We start from the raw sequence: 22360 nt of genomic DNA, 5'->3' as shown, positions 1-22360 counted from the left end.
GCGAGGTCTGATAATTGACCCAGTGGAATATAGAGCAGTCATCAGGTTCCTTTACTTGAAAGGCCGCACACCAAGGAAAACGTTTGATGAGATGACAGAAGTTTATGGGGAGGATTCCCCATCATATGATGTAGTCAAGAACTGGCATTATCAATTAAAATGTGGTCGGACTTCAGTCGAAATGGCTGCAATTCCAGGGCGACTCCACTCCGCTATCAATGAACACACCATTCAGCAAGTGGAGGCTGCCATTTTAGAAAACCTAGCCCAAAATGTTAAGATTATTGTAGAATCTGTGAAAAAAAAAATTATCCCAAGACCATCTTCATATGCATAAGGCATCTGCTCGTTCGGTTCCCCGGCTGCTCACACCTTTCCAGAAGCAGGAATGAGTTGAATGCTCCCAGGCTCTTTTGACGATGTGCCATGGAAACCAGGACGACTTTTTCAACAGACTGATCCCACAGGATGAAAACTGGGTCCATCACTATGATCCAGAGACTAAAGTTCAGTCGATGCAATGGAAGCTCCGCACTCACCGCGTCCAAAGGCGGCACGTTCCCAACTCTCGGTAAGGTCATGTTTGCCGTATTTTCGGACCAGCACGGAGTAGTGTTAATGGATTTTCTGCAAAGGGGACCATGAGTACTGGGGCATACTATGCTTCACTGCTGCGGAAATTTCTGGAGGCCATCAAAACCAAGAGACGTGGCGTTCTCAAAGGTGTCCGCCTTCTGCAAGACAACTCGCACGTTGTGCAGAGGGAAGCACGCTGCTGCAGGTATGAAAATCTCCCGCATCCCCCTTATTCACCCGACCTTACACTATTGTACGTTTTGAAGTGGATGCATTTTCCAGATGATGAGACTCTGATTTCCGAAGTCCCAACGTGAATTTTAGAGCAACCGGTTGACTTCTATAAGCGAGGTGCTTACAAGTGGAAGTGTGCCCCCCCACCCCTTAGGTGGCACCCAAGTAGAGAAGGACTAATAACTGTGCCAAGTTCTGTTGCTCTCGGGAAGTGGGTCAGGGGAATCTTTAATAAACGCCCTTTCGTAAGCCCTCCATATACAACGTATTTTTATGCAAACATTTTTTCAGAATGTATTTAAGAGTAAAATTCCAAAAGTAACTTACGCTTCATCGATGTTGGGGTGAAATATTTTGTTCATAAACCCTGAAAAATAAAAGGTTTTTAAGAGATTAATGTGAAGTATTAGCCTTTCACTGCCGAGTACACATACACACATTATATCCAAATACTTTCCACAAGGGATACGAAGCTGTAGCCATAGTAAGTGTTTACTCTGCATATCTCACTTTTAGGTGTGCGTGTCTTAAGCCCTGTTTAGGGCAAACCTTTAGCTGAAAACAAATTCTTGTATTTTTTACCTGAATCTGCTTTGATGCAGTTTCATGTAGACCATGAGTATTATGCCATTTTCACTATGTGCCATCTTTTAGAAAATATTCCACCTAATGGGGTCTTCTGCCTTCCCCTTGACCAACATAGCGGGATAATCGTCTGAATCGAAGGGCATGTGTCTTTCAGTCTTACATACTGGGTTTCCAGTTTATTTTATATTTCACTTTGTTAAAAGTAAAAAGTGTGAAAATTGTCCTGGCAGTGAGGGGGTTCTCCAAGATTATAACACTGATGACCTAACATTAGGATAGGTATCTAATATGTGCTCAATGGGGGTAGAACTTCTAGGACCATGGCGCTCCTGCAAGCTACATTTACATAGGTACAGCAGATCAGTCGGGTACTGCAACTTGACCCCTTTGTTTTGGTAATCAGTGGAGAGCCTTGAAAGTTGCACCCCACACAGACCAAGCACTGATTGCCTATCCTAAAGGGACGTCAAATGTTACAGTCCTAGAGAAACCCTAAGGCCAATTTCACACATGCGTTCAGAAAACCCCTCTCGAAATCATGGCATTTTTACCGCGATTTTGAATGCATGTCACAGCCTTTGACAACGCTTTTTACTGCCCCCCCATCATTGAGATAGGCAATGAGGTGCATTAAAAAGTGCTTAAAAAAAAATTTAAAAAAAACACTAAAATAGGACACAGTTCTCGAAAAGTCGCAGCATTCAAGCATGTCTGCAACGCCCCATTGAAATCAATAGCGGTGTTATACCGCTGTGGTCGGGACATTGAGCTAATTGTGGTAAAAAGCGGCGTGTGCGAGAGTGGCCTTAGGGCGCTTTTACATGGGGTCATCTGTTGGGCAACAGATACAAAACAGCTTGTCCCAGTGATAATCGCCCCTGTGCTTACAGAGGAACGAGCATCGCTGACTGAATGGAGGTGAAGCGGGCCAGGGATGGTTCCAGCAGCCAGCTCCATTCACAGTAAGCAGGCATAAGGGAACGACTGTACGTTTACACAGAATGATAAGTCGTTCAGTTTTCTGTATGCAGAAAGTGGACAACAAATGAGAAGTGATCGACTTCTCATTCATCAGTATGCAGTTACACTGAACCATTATCGCTCAGATTCTCGTTGGATCGTGGGAATCCGAATGATAATCTTTCCGTGTAAAAGCATCCTCAGATTTATCCGCACCTCTCTTCCTATAACATGTGATGTATAACAGTTGGACGAGGGTGTGAACCACAGCCAGATATCGCCCTCCCCACCATGTGAAAGCCCAATGATGCAAGACGTTTTCATGTGAAAGCAGCCTCCCCAACCGCAGCAGAGGATCGGAGTTCTCCCATTGCAGCCGGCGATACCGCAGCTAGTTAGGACATGCCGCAATGTGTTTCCTGTGCAGCACTGAATCACGGTGCTATGCAGGAAAATATCGCTCATCTGTATAACCCCATTCAAATGAATTATGTTCAGATTTATGCATCTCGCAATGCACAAATTTCGCACGATTTTCTCGGCCGTGTGAAACCGCACATGTGATCCGTGCCCATGGGGAATCATTGGACACCCGCAGGTAATTAAATAGCAGCGGATGTCATTTTTTCATAGCGCGGATTGCACGTGTGGAAAAACACCTGCACAGGCGGCTCCCACGGCTTCCATTGAAGTCTATGGAAGCAGTCGAGCCCACAGCACAGCCGCAGCTGTATTTGTGCTGTGACACTGGACCGTGGGTAAGCAGGAGTTCAAAAGGAAAAGATATAAAATATGCGCGCGGCACGCTGCCGGCGTACCGAGCACATACGCCAGGCCGGAAAAAGAAGATCCGGCTGCGACGGGGAGAAGATCTGCAGCGTCCGGACAGGTAAGTAGATCTGATTTCTTGGCCTCATGTCTGCGGGGCAGGAGGAACCCGCTGCGGGATTCTGCATGGGAAATCCGTACGGGCCCGAATTTCCCCGTGGACATGAGGCCTAAAGGGCCTTTGTCAAACAGGTCTGCAAGCCTACCTTTAAAAAGCTTACAACAAAGTCAAAATGCTGCACTTTATGTACTAGGGGAGACTTATAGGGGTTGTCCCACAAAATGGATTGTTTATCATTAAATCCAGCCCATAATTTGAAAGCATTTTTTAAATTCAGACTTGGAGAAAAAAAAAATTCTATTCTCCGGATATTGCAGGACACAGCAGCAAAATCTTAAAGATTTTTCTTCACGAAGTTAGTCACTGATTTCTGACCATTTTAAGATAAGGATTCACATGGGTGTAAATACACACATACAGGTTTATTCACAATTATTTCACATGGGTTGTTGGTCGCGTGAAAAAAATAAAATATGCAGCAAATACATTTACAATCTAGTGGCAGTGTCAATATGCCAGAAAGCCACCTTCGACACCACTGTATACTCCTGCATGCAGGGCAGAGCATTTTTCCCAACACCTAGTAAATAACGATATTAGCTTCAATTTTAACCCCTGCCAGACACGGCCTTTTTTTCCACCCTTTTCAGGAGAAATAATGGTGTAATTTTTTCATTAACATAGAAGCCTGTTTGGGGTGGAAGGGGGATGGGGTGGGGTGACGTGCTTGTTTTTGCAGAGCAAGTCATGCTTTTTAATGGAAACATTCAAAGTACCATATAATGTACTGAAAAAATGTTTTAATTAACTAGTTTAATTATTAATTAATTATTAAAATAGAAAAGTAATCACGCATTTTGAGGTTTTGCTTTCATTGCTTAGTTATGGTTGTACGTTAAGTTCATTCTGAGGGTCAATGCGATTATGGAGAGAAGTTTGTTGCTTTTATTAAGTCCCCTCCCTCTGTCGAACCACTTAGATGCTGTGGTCAGCATTGACCGTGGCATCCAAAGGGTTAAACAGTTGGGATAAGCATAATCTTCAATCGTGGCAACTGCAGCCAGATATCAGCTGTCATCTGATACACTGTCACAAAAAGGTTTTAGAAAGGCACACAACAATACAATTGAAGTTGACCAATACAAATACTTTGCTAAGCTGCAGCATTTCAAAACGTAAACTTTTATCTGAGTACCAAGACCAAACACACCTCCAATTAGAAAAGGGTTAATAAAATGTTCAAGCAGTACCTACCTATAGAAGGAGACTTGAAAGGATACTTATCAGGGAGGTCAACTCTAACTTTCCACACTCCACCTTCATATGGTGCTGCCATAAAGAAAGAAAAAATTAAAGTAGGACCTAAACCTACCATATACATAAGGAAACAGCAAAGGAAATGTGGCAGATATGTAAGTGCCAGTATAAGATATGTAACTATTACAAGGGGTATTGGATAACGGTTACAAATAAATAAAATGTAGAGAGTACGTGCATCCACAAACTACAAATCATTTAAAATCATTGCAGTCTTTAACCCCTTAAGAACCAGGCTGTTTTGTACCTTAAGGACCAGACACTTTAGGGATTTAAGCCATGTGGTGGTTTAACTGCCCAAATTATTGCTGCATTTTTTTCGTGACATAGGGCGATTTTTTTCCCTAGCTTTTTACCCCCAATAAAACAAAAAATAAATAAATAAATAAAAAAGGCAGTAAAAAAAAAGATTAAAAATAAAAAAACAAAAACACATTTATAGCTTTTTTTTAAATTAGTATATTTACTCTAAAATAAAGTAGGAGAATGGGCTTCTCATTTTGTTTAGGACATTTTGATATATATGTGTGGTTTTGGATTACAGGGCGCATACGGCAACAGTTTTGGTTGGCGTCGGCTTTGGGTTATTTTCTTTATGTATGTATTTTTATTCTATTCTGCAATTTTGTTTTACTTATTATTTTTTTTTTTTACTATGTCCCCCACGACGTCATGTAAGACCTCTTGGGAACATTCATGTGTTCAGGGAAAAACATTCCCCTATAGTGATATTAGTCACTGGTAGAGCTGATCAGGGTCTGCTAGGACCCTGAGGCTCTGCTGTAACAGGGGATCCCTGCGGTCACGTGACTGCTTGTGTAGTGGAAGTTACACCTTTACTTTCATTTGAGCGCTGTGTACTCTGCAAAAGAAAAGGCAGGAGTTAAAAAAAAAAACACACACACACACACACACACACACACACACACACACACACACACACACACACACACACACACACACACCTGCCTTCTCCTTCGGGTTCTCAGCTGTGACTAACAGCTGACCACCCTACCCGCTTCTGATCGATTGCAGAAGCCGGGGCTTTAATCCCCTGCCATATTTTTACAGTCGGCTGGGATTGAAGCCCAGGACCAAGCGCCATAAATGTAGTGATTGGTCCTTAATTGGTTAAAGGATGTCTTTAGAGACAACCCCTTTCAAATTACAGCTACCGCAGGAAGCAGCCCAGTGTGTTCTGGCTCACACATTACATCCCAAATAGGGGGGGTCGTTTTCTCCTTACTTATGATAATCCAAGCGGACTCCAATGGTGCTCATTGCATTTTTATTTTGCATAAAGATATGCAAAATCATTTTATTGCAGGATCATACAAAACTGAGTAGTAATCGTTCAGTGTGTAAACACTGCCAGCGACCGACAATAGTTTGTTTGCTTATTGTTCGCGGTTCAGTTTATGTTGGCATAAAAATCAAATGATGACCAGCCCATGTAAAGCTGTATGAACTGCCTGTTTGCTGTGAATGGAGGCGGCTGGCATGGATGACTGCATAGCCAGTAGTTTATGTCAGCATTTTTTGTGCAGAAGTTTGGCATCCATAAGTTAGATAAGACACTACACACAACTTCTGTCCAGCGTCATAACTGGTGTCAGATGCTGGACTGAAAAAAATTGTGGGATAAATTATGGCATCAATTTCACCAACAAGCCACTTGGCCTAAGGGTATGTTCACAAAGCACAATTCCCCCCAAATTTGTGCCAATTTTGTAGAAAAACTGCATCCCACTTAATGGGAATCTGTGCTGTAGTCTATATAATGAAGATTTTTTCTAAATGAAAATTTAAAATCCATACTTCTGCATAGCCACCACAGATCGCTTCAGCTGCAGCTTTTAGGGCTGGAGTCCACGTGGAGAAATACATATTGGATTCTGCTGTGTGCATATACCTCTATATTGCAAAGATACATTTTTCCATGTTGCAATTCTTTTTTGTAATTAAAAATGTGGAAAGCCACACACAAACCTTGGTAGCATTGTCTAAAGGTGGCTTTACAAGCGATGACTGTTGGGAGCGTAGGCACACGTCAGTCAAGACCAATTGTTCCTGTGCTTTCACAAAGAAGCAATAGTTCAGTGAATGGATACAGAGCACACCAGTGATCTCTACTGGCCACCCGCCTCCATTCACTGTTAACGAGCAGTCGTTCAAACACCAGCAAGTGCCTGTTTACACAGCGAGAACTTACTCACTGGTCACTTTGTTTCAAAGAGCTCCAGAGTAGCGACTACCCAGAGACTTCTCGCTCAGTACCCTATGGTCCAGAGTTTACATGGGAGAACTATTGCAGGAAATTCCTCGTTTGACATTTTTCACAGTCTACATATTTCTAGGCAGATAAACATTCTGAGAAATAGTATTTATTCCAGGTTTGTGAAAGTTGTGCTGACTAAAACCTCTACATCCTTGATACTACGTGAATCTCATTGGATAGTTTATTGTTGGTATATTTGGCTTTGCGTTAATTGATGCAATCAAGGACAACACAGTTGAAGTATTTTTGTACTAAATAACAATGTGGTTTTGTCTATGGTAGTTGCTTACAACTTGTATCTGAGCCAAATGTCACTGGAGGTCAAAAAGAGTGCCCACTTGGTCTGTGTGGCCACTATATCACATTGCATACAGTGGCATCTGTCATCCATAGGCTATTAAAGTATCCACTTAATGTACATCTTAAAAACGCACATAACCTCCATTTAATCCATGCCGGGAGTTTTTTGTGACATGCATACTAAACTAGGAAAATTGGGGGGGGGGGGGCAGTATGTGAATGAAGTCAGAATTACGCGTAGAAAATTATTTTTACAGCTTGGTTTGAAATTCACTTTAAGGCTGGATTCACACGAACGTATATCGGCTCGGTTTTCACGCTGAGCCGATATAAGTCGTCCTCATCTGCAGGGGGGGGGGGGGTTGAGGATGGAAGAGCCAGGAGCAGGAACTGAGCTCCCGCCCCCTCTCTGCTTCCTCTCCACCCCTCTGCACTATTAGCAATGAAAGGAGGTGGGACGGGACGGGGCTACGTGCTGAGCATTTAGCCCCGCCCCCATCCCGCCTCCTTTCATTGCAAATAGTGCAGAGGGGCGGAGAGGAGGCAGAGGGGGCGGGAGCTCAGAGCACTGCTCCTGGCTCTTCCAGCCTCCCCCCCTGCAGAGAGAGACGACGTATATCGGCTCGGCGTGAAAACCCAGCCGATATATGTTGGTGTGAATCCAGCCTAAAACCGAGGTGCAATGGTCAGTTCATAAATGCTGCGTAGAAGCAACTGAAACAGCCAAGCTGTGTTCCATTAATGAGGGAATACAAAAGTGAGTAGACTAAAAAAAAAAAAATCCCCAAATGTAAAGGTCTCTATTGAAAAAAGGTTTTCTAAAACATCAGAAAGAGCATTGAATCTGGGGGTACATGGAGACTTGTAGCACAACTTTCCAACTTTAACTATTAAGTGACAGCAGCAGCTCACAGGAGTGTATTCAGCTGGTTTCATCTCAGAGCTCCTCTGCAAAGCTCCTCGGTAACTTGATAAATCTATAAAGTCCTGCTACAAGAAGTCACCATGTAGCCCCAGCCTTAGTAATGATCAAGTTATATCGGTAGTGTAGATATTTGCAAGCCTGGGTTTCAGCAACCCTTTCAGCAATGCAGTACAGCTTAAGCCACGTAGTACCTGTGAAACTGGCCAATACAGAATATTGTAGGTTTTGACCCCAGAAAGCATTTTGGACTTTAGAATCTAGATAACAAAAAGCTTCTGTTTTTCTAGTTTGGTAGTAGTAACCCAGTAGTTACATGAAACCCTAGTAATTTTATCACTTAGGGTGGACTGGTCACCTTTTACGTGTTCTATAGACCATGATAATGAACTACAGTCTGGAGTCTGAGCGTGCAATAAACACAGGATATAGGAAAAGATGCAGTCAGTGTTAAATACAAAGACATGGCTTATCAGCAACACCCTCAGACCATTACATCTGAGCAAACGCAGCTCGGATCGAGTACAGTAATCTCAGAGCGTACCATTTACATTGGAAAGTATGCTGAGAATTTTAAGTCAAATTTTTACAACTCTGCCTGTACTACTGATTTATACACTTGAGAAATGTTAATATGTCTTGAGAAAAAGGTCTTTCACCACTTAGACTCCCTCCCCCCTTGCCTCCTAAACTGTTCACCAACTCCGAATTCACTGCCAAATTCCTCTTGAAGTTAACCTGTTAGGATTTTATACTGCCTGTGGTTTAGGCATAAAACTCCCAACAGGCAGTCACATCCCATCGCTGCCATCTGCTTACTCAGAATCCTTGTGGCATTTCAGAGGAAAACAGTGTGAAAGGCAGTTGGGAATGGGGAAGAGCTTCATCAGGGTGGTTACCCACTGGCTTCTAACTGCCACGTTCTGCTTGATTGACAAGTCTCTCCGCATTTGCGTTTAGGGGAATCTTTGAATTTAGCTGAAGTAGGTGGGGAGAAGCCATCAGGGAGCCTCCACAATGACTTTTAGAAACACTGCAGCACTTCAGAGTAATATAGATGTCTACAATGTAGGTGCCTGTCAGGATCTATGCTGCCCATGGTTTGACAGGTCCCCTTTAAAATAACAATGACGAAGTTCACTACCGGATGCCCATAGAAGTCTATTAAGAGGGGAATGAAAGAGCCAGAGACAGATAGATATGCTGATACACTTAAGGCCTCCTTCCCGCGAACGGATTTCCACCGCGGAATTCCGCACCGTGAAATCTCCCGTCCTCAGCCGCGGCATGCTCTATTTGCCGCGGGTGTACGCGCTGATGGCTTCCATTGCAGTCAATGGAAGCCGTCCGTTCACGCTATCTCCCGCTGTAACACAGCGGAAGATAGCGTGAAAACGCTTTCCCGCCTACCGCCGCCGCGTCATATGACGGGCTGGCGCGTCATATGACGGGCTGGCGCGTCACGTGACACGGCCGGCCGCGTCATGTGATGCGGTGGGCGTGTCATTTGACACGGCGGTGGGCGGGGAAGCGTCATGCGGGAGCGAAGGCGCCGGATCCGCTTGTAAGTATGGGGTCTCTGGGGGGCGCCGTGACGGGCTTCACCGCGGAATATTCCGCGGCGGAGCCCGTCACGCTCGTGTGCAGCCAGCCTAATAGTAAGTGTTTACTTCTGATAGAGGTTGTCTCTGATTGGACAACCTCTAACTATGTAATTATTTTAACCAAAAGGCAGAGACTCTTCCATCAGTACTTTATCAAAACAAGGTTGACAAAGCAGTTCTTAAGGGGGGGGCATCATTTTTTTTAACTGTCTCGCAGCTATTGGAATCACATCTACACTGCTCAGTACTCCTGTATAATGTCTCCATACTGTTTCTCTTTATATAAAAGATAGGGGGTTCAGGATCCCCTCTAGTTTGTGCTATGTGTATGGCAGATATCGCAGCAGATTTTTACTCAATAGTTCAGGAAAATGGGAATAAGGCCCCATACACAAAGCTTATTCATGTGGATTCCAATATGATATTCGGATCATTCTAATATCCCGCTGCGAATCGTCCCGTAGTTCACATGGTGTGCATTTTCCACACATACCGATTTTAAAATCTGCATCATGGGAAAAGGGAATTCACATTTCAGTTCTTGACAATTTCCTCCATTGCCTGTGAATACCAAGAAGCAGGCTGCAAACTACTTACCTGAAGGCATCATGTACCTTGTAAAACTACATTGAATATATCCATAGGGCTCCCCATTGTGTTGATGTGGTGCAGCAGAAGGCAACAACCTCCATATTTTTGGGAATTGATTTATACTTCTGCTCAGACCTTCCCTTGAGGAAATACTATAAAATACTAAAACACCTTCACTGCTGCCAGATTCTGCATTCCAACTCAGTGGAAATCTGCCTTGCCTCCTTCCCTAAGACACTGGGTTTACAAGGATGAAGATATTCAGAGGATGGAGGAGTTAACCACATTGGTTTGGGATACATCTGATTCGTCCATCTCTTTAGGACTCCATGGATGCAGCTTCAGAGCAGAGGGTACAGAGGATCTAGTCTGTTTAGGACGATAGTCTAAGTGTGGCTGCGATACCGATAGCATTCCATACCGAGGTCTCGGCCTCCTCTTTATTCACCCACCTCACTTTTCTTAGAATCCACTACCTCCATATGTGTTGGATATCCAAGTAGCGCACCTGCTAGGAATTCAGATTTTACAATTTTTATCCCTATTATGGAGTCTGTTCTAACTGGATTTCTAGCCTCAATGTTTGATTTACGACCTATGTCCCCACTAGGACATTTATTCCTTGAGGAACATTCTTTTTTGATTTTTAACACTTGAGTTGAATACATAAGGTAGCAAGTCAACACTGAAAGTCAAAATAATATTTAATACTAAAAACTGTTTTAAAATAAAATTAAGCTAAGTCCTACACCTGCTTGAGAATATAAAGAAATGGCATCAAATCACTAACCATTAACCCTTTGCAATCTGATTTTGGATTCAGGGTTTCCTGGAGGGTTTTCTCTTTCTGCCATCATACAATGGCACCATCTGCTGGCTAGAGCCAGTACTGCAGTATGGGACCTGCTAGAGACCCCCCCCCCCCCCCCCCCCTCAGTAATACCCTGACGGATGTCTTCCGACATCGGAGCTGTGCAGCCTTCAATCAGAATGTCTTCAGAGGTCAGACAGTGGATTGGAAAGGGTTAATCTGAAGTGAGCAGCCAAGACCATAGCTGTAAGAAGTGTTGATTAACAATGATAATACTTACTTCCTTGTGGTCCATAAAACTTTACTATAAATTCATTTAGACCTCCTAGGATTGTGACTTCATGTTTGCTTTCAATACTAAAACAACATGTTAAGGAGAACAACTACAGTGGATTATAGCATTCTGCAGTCGCAGGTGTATACATAAGATACCAATATGATGCACTTCAATAGCATACCTATGATCACAGCTAAGCCAAGCGTATTAGACACACATTTTTGTGCCTGTAATAAGGAGCAGTGTCCCTACCAGACTGTGGGACACTCTAGACCAGAACATCATAGATTCACAGAGACCTGTGAGGTTCTAAGCTCAGGTCAGAAGACCCATAGTGGGGCCAGGTCACTCATCCATATGAGGGTGCATTCACACAGGTAAGAAAATAGTGTGGGTTTCATGCGTTACAAGACACATGAAAATACAATCCATCAATTGCAATGGGTGCATTTACATAGGCAGTTTTTTCCTCCCAGTAATGCTGTGAGCCAAATGTTGCAACACGTTCTACACGGTCAAAAGAAATAAAATAAATGAAGCCCCTAGGAGGAGTTGTGACTTTGCCGCAAAATTTGGCATGCAGTTACATCTCAGGCAGATATGCAAATCACTAGAGTTGTGGTGTGATTAGATGAACGGTCTTGCCACCCAAGCCCCTAAAAGTGGTTCCACCCTTGGCCTATAAAAAGGCTCTCAGAGGCTCTTTGTGTGTAGTGGCCTCTTTTTCCACTTTTATAGAGCTTGTGGTCCACTAGACATTCCTCCACAACGCAAGTGAAGAGATTTCACGCAGTTAAGAGTTTGAGAGAGGGTGCGTTACTGGAATGCTGAATGGTTGTATCGAACAATTGCTGGTGACCTCAGGTGTTTTGATCAGACTGTTAGGACCATAGTATGCGCGGTGGCACGCATACAAGGCGACCAGGGTCTGGATGCTCACAACAAGCCAGCAGTAGAAGGCATCATCTGACAAGCAAGAGCTGCTCCAATTGTTTTGTTGTCCACTATCCAGAGACTGATGGCATCATTGTTACAGGCCTCTATCTTTTGGAACCAGGCGTTTGGCTGAAGGACATTTGGTCTTACAGCGCTTTATTATGTGTAATGCCTTTGACACCCATCCACCGTTGACTCAGTTTGCAGTGCTGTCGTGAGCGACAGAACTTGACTGCTGTGGAGTGGAACTGCTTTGCCTTCAGCAACTAATTCAGGGTTAGTTTGAGCACAGACCATGACCATGCCCCCACTGCTGGTTTGATGGTCTGGGGGGTGGGAGGGAAGGAGGGGGAACCCCTAGTACTGATAGGAGGGGCAATGACGGCTCAGTGATAGGTTTAGGACATCCTGCCGTCAAATGTGTTGGCTCTCATGGCATCTTCCAAGAGGCATTTTCAGCAGGATAATACACGACCACACATCAAGTGTGCCACAAGAATAGCTTCACAACATTGAAACACTTCTATCCAAGCTAGAGGTGGTACAACAGGGTACTAGAGCCTCCATGCCTGCCCGTATCACATCATGTATCCAAGCTAGAGGTGGTACAATAGGGTACTAGAGCCTCCATGCCCACCTGTATCCAAGCTAGAGGTGGTACAACAGGGTACTAGAGCCTCCATGCCTGCCCGCATCACATCTTGTATCTAAGCTAGAGGCAGTACAACAGGGTACTAGAGCCTCCATGCTCACCCATATCACATCTAGTATTAGTGTATCTTGACGCCACCAGGAGCGAGGGGTTTGACAGGGAGAACGCCCGTCACACCCCCAGCTCCGGATTGGTCAAGCGTACAAGGTCCTAGCAGCAGTGTGTGCATAGCTGCGGCAACAAAGCTATGCACACGCTGTAGCACGGACAATCACCGCTGGGTTTCTGCAGAAATTCTGAGCAATTCGTCCCTGGGGAACCCCGACGGATGAGCCCTCACCTGTCACAGAGCATGTCTTTCCGTCCTGCTGCCGCATCAGCCGTCCGTCCCGTACAGCAGCTGACAATTTCCTCCCTGGCTGGCTGCGCAGTGGATGCCGGCGCCTCTCACACTGCTCTTCCCCCGCTGCTGTGTCCCGTTTTCTGCTGTGCTGCTCCGCCTGTTAAGACAGCTTCACTCACCCACCTCTGGACTCCGTGCTGCTGCCTGATATTTAAATATGAAAGCCATAGCAGAAGGGCACCTGCATTTTTGTGCCGGCGCTGGGGGTATGATGTGCACCAGCGGCTGCCTGGCTGCAACCCCAGGCTGATGTATGACTATCACCCTAAGCCCTTGCATTTTCCTTGTGGCCGAACTGGCCTTCCAGGACCTGCTGCCCATGACGCAGTGCAAACCAATCAGCAACAAAGGGGTGTCACCCCCTGTCAATCTGGACTCCACCAGGAGTTCCTGGTGGCGTCAAGATACACTAATACCATCACATGTTGTATCCAAGCTAGAAGTGGCGCAACAGGGTACTAGAGCCTCCATGCCTGCCTGTATCACATCTATCCAAGCTAGAGGTGGTACAACAGGATACCAGAGCCTCCCTTCAAGCGTTCAGTTTTCCGCAATAAATAATCGTTTTGCTCTGATACTGTAATCACTTAAATAAACATTACAATTACACACAAAAAGTTTCATTCAATTCCAACTCCTTTTAGATGCTTGATTATATTTGACAATGGTTTTATTTTCTGGGGAGTCTCACACAAGACTAGAACCTGCAGATGTGTGGGCTTTCACATATCGTACAGCACACGGACGGATTGTACATGAGTTATGGGAGTCGCACCTAAGAATGTCAGGCACAACTCACTGTTGCCCGTGTGAAGACACCGTTGGACGTAGACCGAAGAAATACTGCAATGTCTTGCTTGTGTGAAGCTGGCCCTAATGAAAAGTTCACACTTAGCAAGAAGAAAAAAAATCTGCAATAAAATCTGTGTAGAAGAGGCCTTAAAGGGGTGGTCTCGCGAAACAAAGTGGGGTTATACACTTCCGTATGGCCATATTAATGCACTTTGTAATATACATCGTGCATTAAATATGAGCCATACAGAAGTTATTCCACTTACCTGCTCCGTTGCTAGCGTCCTCGTCTCCATGGTTCCGTCTAAATTCGCTGGCAGCTTGCTTTTTTAGACGCGCTTGCGCAGTCCGGTCTTCTCCATTCAGCACGAGCCGCTTCAGTGTGCTCCCCGCTACAGCTCTTCTGCGCATGCGCAGACGAGCTGTCACTGCTCGGGAGCGCGCTGGAGCGGCCATTCTGTACCTTCCTCTGTTAGAGGAAGGTGCAGAGCTGCCGAGCTGTCCGGAGAAGCCGCCCAGCTGTCCCGCCGTCCAGCTGTCCTGGTAAGTGATGGGCCGGAGGGGGGGGGCTGCCGCTGCGCCGGGCTGCGCCGGGGGGGGGCTGCCACTGCGCCGGGCTGCGCCGGGGGGGGGGGGGGGGGGGGCCTGCCGCAGTGATGGGGGAACTAGCGCTAGGCCGGGGGGGCTGCCGCGCCGGTTACCTTCTGCCTGGCGGTGGGTGACAGGTCGGCCGTGTTCACTCCAGGGGTCCGGTCGGCGGCTGCGGGGCGTCTGGTTGCCATGGAGACACAGCTGGTAGCGTCTCGGGAGCGCGCACGTCGGGCTACAGCAAGCGATGCGAAAAGAGCTGGCGGCCATCTTGGGAAAAAGTTTTATAAGTTGCTGAAACGGTAAGTAGAAACCAGCTAGGAAAGTCATTTACAGGGGTAATTAGTAATGTATGTTTAATTAGGGGGACTGGGCAAAAAAAAAAAATTCACTGCTTCCTCGAGACATCTCCTTTAAACTGCCTTAAGACAGCACCAGAAAATCTGTATATGGTTTTACCACACTTTAAGGGCTTATTCAGACGACCGTATATCGGCGTCCCTCCCTGCAGGGGAGGAGGCTGGAAGAGTCGGGAGCGGTGCACTGAGCTCCCGCCACCTCTCCGCCCCTCGGCACTATTTGCAATGAGAGGAGGTGGGGCGGGGGTGGAGCTAAGTTCCAGGCAGAGAAAATAAAAATTTAACTTGCACATGTCCAAACTTTCAACTCTATAGTGTAAGCAAATACGAAGACAAAAAAAATACTGATAAAAATACTAAAGTGGAAATGGGGCCTAAAAGCCAGCGAGCCTTAGTTTTGTAATAGCAAGCTGGCAACTGACATTTTCCAATGTTTCTGAGGAACATATGCCTTTAAATCTAATGAAAGCAAAGTCTTGTATTCTCTGTAGTAGCTGCGTCGTACCTGATCACCTTGAGGGCCGTCATGTGGCTGGTTCTACCTCCATGTAGAAGTCTCTACTACTAAAAATAGGCATAGCATGTACACAGAAGAGTTTCCCCAAGGACTGGTTAACTGTGTAATGGAAGGATGTGCCTGCTAAGATCCCTAACAATTAGCCGTTACCAGCAGGGGAACACAGTAGACACCATTAATAACCAGAATAGTTCTCTCCAACATACAGGAACGACAAAGCCCGGCACATGATGTTCTCTTACATACATCCGATCTCTGCCCAAAGTGAACGCTCTATTCCAGGAATCTGCACTGCTGTCATTATACCACGGCTTGCATATTCTGCTAGAAGACCTACAACATCAGCTAAAAATACATCAAGATGACAGAGCGTTAACCCCTCTCGCTACTGCCAAATGCCCCCACGTTCAGACCTGATCATGGAATGGATTATACCAAGTGACATACTTCATATACAAGAAAAGCACACACCTGCATGAGCACACCTGTATGAACATGCCAAGGACACAGAAGAATCAGCCGTGCCTGTTCACTGCACTTGAAGTAGTGAGCAGCCATTAGGATTTCAGACCTGCTACACATCTCTAGAATTCAAAACTGCCATCTTCATATATAGCAAAGAGTTACAGGTTATATACAAAAAAGTCTGAATGGTGTATGGATACTAGTAGAGTGGAGCAATTACCCACAACAAGCCACTGCACTACATGTTTCAGCCATTCACATGTGCTTATTACAACATCTGTATTAGACGCATTACAGACGACATTGCAACCGTATGCCGTCAGTACGTTAATCCTTGTCTGATCCGTATTTGCTGTCATCCCTTTAATATTCAGCTAACTATAGATTCATATTTGTATAGAAATTTATCAAGGAATGTAAATATAAAACAAAAAAGTAGCAAGTGTTGAGTTTTTGTAACACTACCGTGAAAAATAGGGCCATCTGTATACCTAGATTTACATTTGCTCTGTGTTATGCGCCAAACAGACAGAATATTGTAAAAAAAATAAAAAAAATAATGGGGATCCACATTACTTTTTGATCACTTAAGGCCCCCTGTCCACGGCAGAATAATGCTGGCAATATTCCGCCATGGGGTACAAGGGGAGAGCGCTGACTTGTCTCAACGGTGAGGCTATCTAAAAGATAGGCTCACCACAAGAAATCGTGGCATGACGCAATTTAGATCCCGCGAGCGGAGAATCGCTAGGATTCTCCATTCGTGGACGCCGGCGCTGCACTTTCCAAAGCAGCGCTACGGAAAGCTTCACACAACGTGATCCGCTGGTGAATCATCGCCCGTAGACAGGCAGCCCAAGGCCGCCTGCACACAAGTGGATTTGCATTGCTGAATTCAAAGCGGACGTCCGCCTCTGGATTCCCCAACAAATACAGACCATATGGCATGCTATGGAAAAGTGATTCTTCCTGCACACGAGCGGACCCCAATTACGTTTTCCGCTTGAAGGAAAAAAATCTCACCATGCTCCATTTTTTGGCAGATTCCGCACAACTGACATTGCGGAACGGTTGCAGATTCCAAGTCACTGCTAGACAATCACAGCCTCTGGTACTAAAGGCCCATTTAGACAACGATTATCGCACAAAATTCACTCAAAAGATAACTGCACTGACATCGTGCAGTTTTTGTTATCCTGTCGCTTATCGTCGTCTTTCAGCGCTGAAAGACAACGATGAGCCTTATCAGGGATTCACAGCAGGATACAGCTGATACCATTGTTTCAGCTGTATCCCACCCTCTGATAATGGGCTGAGTATGAAGAACAGAGCAGTCCATACCTAGCACAGAGCGCTGAGCTGTATAACAGCCGGGCGCTCCGTGCAGAACACATCTGGATGCAGAAGACAAGTGGGGACACCCCGCTTGTCTTCTGCATCCTCCGCTCCGAGCGCTCGGCTGAATAACAGCCGAGCGCTCCAAGCGCGGGGAACAGCTGTATGCAGAAGACAAGCGGTGACACCGCTCGCAGCGCAAGGTGATCGCTCATCTTGCGCTGTAAATGACAACGATTATCGCTCAAAAGCCGCTTGAGCAACATCTTTTGAGCGATTATCGGTGTCTAAATGGGCCTTAAGTGTCAATTGTCAAAGACAGACGACACCCACTATGTACGGAGAGTTTGCAGTAAAAACCTACACCACCAGAAGACACGTACATTTATAGATGTGGAATCCAGGTTTCGGACACAGCCATGCTATGCTTTTCCATGAGACAATTTTGATAACTATACTGCTAAGAGCTGTGAATTTGTGTGATCACATGACCAGTGAAGTTTTTCACCTACTGAAAACAAAGTTTCCCATTTAGGCCAGCTACTCACGGGCGGATTTGCATTTTGGAATCCAGAGCGGGCGTCGGGTGCACAAAATGCAAAGAATAGAACCCATTGATTTCAATGGGTTCACCCATATGTACTTTTTTTGTGTAAGCGTAAAAAACAGCATGCTATATTTGTGCGCACCAAACGTCCCAATAGAAGTCTATGAGAGGTGCACCAATAAACTACGCAATTCCGTGAAGAAATAAACGACACATATGGACCTCATTAGGCTAAAGAGCCATTTAAATCAGGCATGTTTGTTTGCTGCGGGCAAATGAACATGTCATGTGAAGCCGCCCTCAGACAAATGTGATATTAGGCTGTAAAATTTCAGGTTATTGTTACAGTTTTCATTGTAAGGTAGGTGTAGCGTGGGGGGGGGGGGGGCACTCTTCTGGCCACAAGGACACATAGTATGGCTTCTGCATTAATGAAACTGGAACCTTGAGATAGCAAGGTCTGCATGCCTGCACATAAAAGGCAATGTAAATGAGGAGTCACTGTATATTGCATACACCGTGGACTCTAAGGCACCTGTATGAAGTCTAACGCAAAACTATCAGATAACTATCAGTTCTGGGCACCCCACTTAAAAAAAAAAAAAACAGACAAATTGGAGCAAGTTCAGAGAAGAGTTACCAAGATGGTGAGCGGTCTGCAAATCATGTCCTATGAGGAACGGTTAAAGGATCTGGGAATGTTTAGCTTGTAAAAAAGAAAGCTGAGAGGAGACTTAGGCTGCCTGTCCACGGGCGTTGCAATATCCAGCGGCAGATCTCCGCCGGGGAGCAGGACCCAGCCGACAAATCTCTGCGGTGAGCCTATCTGACATTTCTCCGCTCGTGGACAGGGAGGCTGTGCTTTTCATAGCAATGCTATGGAAAGCGTTCACTGCGTTCCCCGCAGCCGGATTAACGCTGCGCGGAATGCAATGCGAAAACACCCGTGGACAGGCAGCCTTAATAGCTGTCTATAAATATCTGAAGGCCTGTCACACTGCAGAGGGATCAGCCCTATTCTCATTTGTACAAGGAAAGACTAGAAGCAATGGGATGAAACTGAAAGGGAGGGACACAGATTAGATATTAGAAAAAAACTTTGACAGTGAGAGTGATCAATGAATGGAACAAGTTACCACGGGAGGTGGGGAGTTCACCATCAATGGAAGTGTTCAAACAAAGGCTGGACAGACATCTGTCTGGGATGATTTAGTGAATCCTGCACTGAGCAGGGGGTTGCACCCGATGACCCTGGGGGTCCCATCCAACGCTACCATTTTATGATTGTCTGATAATTCTGACAAAAAAAACTAACATGCTTGCCTAATCAGGGCAATTTTTCTTCTATGCAAAGTAAAAGCAGAAATTCTTAGTAAATCACGTTCAGTAAAGTCATAGCTTTTGTAATTGCAAAATAGAGTCTGTGGTACCTGAAACCCAAATATCAGAAAATGAAATCTTGCAAAAAATGTTTGAAGATGGTATTGATTCTCATAATAGGCCAACATGTTTTGAAGAGGAAGTGATGAAAGGGGGAAACATTTTTTTTTAAAAGTATAACAAATTATATTTATCTCTCCATCTATCACAGTAGTATTAGGCATGAAAAAAAACGACAAGTCCATCCAGTTCAGCCTACTAGCCCCAATACTGATCCAGAGGAAGACAAAAAAAAAAACAAAAAACAATGAGGTAGAAGCAAATTTTCTCCATTTAAGGGAAAAAATTTCTTCCCAGCTCCAATCAGGCAATCAGATAACATGTACTATTACACCCAAGGCATTCAGGCTCCTCTTAATGTCCTCAGGCAGAGTACGCCACAGTCTCACCAAGACCAAGCATTCTCATTTAATATACCAACCTTTTATGCGGCATAGTATCAAATGCTTTGGAAAAGTCCAGTTACGCAAGATCCAATGACTTATCCCTCTATTTATTGTTTTCCCCTCCATGTATCTCTACCCACAGAGACTACACGTTAGTCTCCCTCACATATCTTCACGTAGTTTGGGCTCTAAGAGAATTATAAAGATAAGCCCCTCCCCCTTACTGGTTTTTACGATCCCTTCTGAACAGACTATAAAGGCCAATTGAGACAACGATTCTTGCTCAAAATTCGCTCAAAGCAGTCTTTTAAGCAATAAACGTGTCTAAATGCATGGACATCATGCAGTTTTCGTGGATGATTCGTTCCTTGCTCAATTCTAGTTTTCTAGAATTGATCAATGAATTCTTATCAGCAGTGCAGGCTGCTATCACAGTCAGCAGCGCTGATAAGATTCTTTCAGCTAGTGTCCCGCTGGTAGTTCACAGTGGGAGGCGAGCTGTAAGCAAGGAGAACAATGAACCAGTTTGCTTATGCAAAACAGCTGTATTGTTTGCCGAGAGATAGTGGCAGTGTCCCTCTCCGCCTGCATAGCACTTTAGTAGCTAATTAGCTGCTATACACTGTGCAAAGATGATCGTTCGGAACTGTCACTCAAACTGTCATTTGAGTGATCATCTTTTTGTGTAAATGGGGCTTAACTCTATAAGTTCACTGCCCAGTTACAGCTTTCATCCAACCAGGTCTCCGTTATTCCTGCTATGTTGTAGTTTTCCTCACACATTTCCAGTTTGTCTATTTGATTGGTCAGGCTTCTAACAGTCACCATACAGTTTAAAAGGCGCTGGTTCTTTTTTATATTAAGTGTATCCCCATTAACTATTCTGCCAGTTTTAACTGTACTAACCTTTTCCACCACTTCACCCCCATTTCCATTACGTAGTCCCAGGTCACTATCTATACTATCTTTATCTCTCTGGTTGCCCTCCCTGCAGTCCTAGTTTAAATATCCCTCCAACCCCCTAGCCATGTTCTTCCCCAGCACAGCTGCACCCTCCCAATTAGGATGCAACCCGTCCCTGCAGTAGAACCTGTGACCAGCAGCAAAGTCAGCCCAGTACTCCAGGAACCCATGTCATGTTGCAGCAGTGCTAATCCTGTAATGGCATTACCCACAGCAGCCAAATTTGCAAACTTGTAGGGGTGTACCAGTTCAGGGCTAGCCTCTCTGGATCACTTTCTTCTACCTCTCCATCTAACGGTTACCCAGCTAGCTGCCAGATCATCCTGCTCCTCCATACTACCGTCCACCTCCACATCTACCCCAGCGAGCGCCTGCTCAGTGAGCAGCAAACTCCTTTCCATGTTGCCAATATCCAGGATTTGAGCTTCCAAGTGTGCAACACACTCGCATCTCATACAGCAGGATGCACCCTCAGACTGCTGTTTAAGGACTGCACACATGGCACATGAAGTAAAGTGATGGCATTGTCAATCATGGAGCATGAAAGGTGTAAAAAAAGGAATTGTATAGTTTATTACACCTTACATTCTGGCCACTAGGGCTCTCACAATAGACAAATTTTGTGGGAAAAAAAAAATTACCGGTTGTATGGCAGGGTTGTAGCAGGAAAGGCTGCAAGTTTTGGTGCACATCTATTTAGCACAAAAATGTACAATTATTTTCCTATTTGCATAGTTTTCCTGGAAAAGTGGGCATGGCTTGGTGGGAAGGCAAGGCCTACTTGTAGCCCTGCAAATTTACTATACTTTACATTAGAAGCTGACAAATCTAGAGCAGCTCGTATCTGGAGCATGGAAGCCAGGGATGCACATCTTACTTCATCGCAAAAAGGTCAAGGCCTCTCACACACGGGCAGAGTTTTACTTCGGAATCAGGGGCTGGTGTCCGTCTTTGGGTTTCGCAGCCAAAACCCTCCATATCATGTTATGGAAAAATGATTCTTCATGCGCACGAGCGGAAGTATCAAAAAAAAATTTGCAGCATACTCCATTTTTTGCGGTTCTTACACAGATGGCTTCCGTTGAAGTCAATGGAAGCCGTCCGACCCGCGGCCTGTCCGCTATTAACTTTTCGCAGGAAAAGCAGGAGTTAAAAAAATGTATAAAAAATTATCTATTGCGCATGTCCCATGGCAAGCTGCGCGGACCATCCACAGTACAGAGAAGTCGGAAGACAACTACCCTGCGGGGACTCTGGTGACAGGGAAGCAGGGTCACCCACCACGGTCAGGGCCGGATTCCGTAGCTGCCGTGAGCATGAGGCCTAAGGCTGATGCATGAAGCAGCAGTCTTTATAGTTTGTTTTTTTTCACTCTAGGTATCTTAGTTTTCCCCTGTGCAGACTCTGGTTGGGTTATCAGAATCACCTTCTCATAATTGGAGGTTGAGCTTACAATGACAGATAACCGCTTGCTGTGCTACTGAAAGCTCTAGTCACACAATCCATGAGCAGAATACAAAGCTGACAATACACATTGTAACTGCAACTGTACTGCGGAACCAGATGTGCATGCCGTCCAGGAGCGAGGCGCTGCCTCTTTCTGCGACCTCCACCCTCCGTACAGGAGGAG

At 45.1% G+C, this 22360-nt stretch overlaps 1 protein-coding gene across 1 annotated transcript in view; it reads right to left on the bottom strand.

Moving 5' to 3' along the window:
- UBE2H (ubiquitin conjugating enzyme E2 H) overlaps window positions 1–22360 on the bottom strand; it is a 46601-nt gene that overhangs the window by 5582 nt on the left and 18659 nt on the right. Inside the window, exons 2-4 of the mRNA XM_066592158.1 lie at window positions 11351–11427; window positions 4502–4576; window positions 1138–1177 (exon numbers count right to left, since the gene is read on the bottom strand). Coding sequence (XP_066448255.1) covers window positions 1138–1177; window positions 4502–4576; window positions 11351–11427 — 192 coding nt within the window. The remainder of the gene's footprint in view (window positions 1–1137; window positions 1178–4501; window positions 4577–11350; window positions 11428–22360) is intronic.

Source organism: Eleutherodactylus coqui, chromosome 2, assembly GCF_035609145.1.
Source record: "Eleutherodactylus coqui strain aEleCoq1 chromosome 2, aEleCoq1.hap1, whole genome shotgun sequence".
Classification (NCBI taxonomy): domain Eukaryota; kingdom Metazoa; phylum Chordata; class Amphibia; order Anura; family Eleutherodactylidae; genus Eleutherodactylus; species Eleutherodactylus coqui.
The sequence above is the reverse complement of the archived record's forward strand: the minus strand, read 5'-3'. Positions and strand labels throughout refer to the sequence as shown.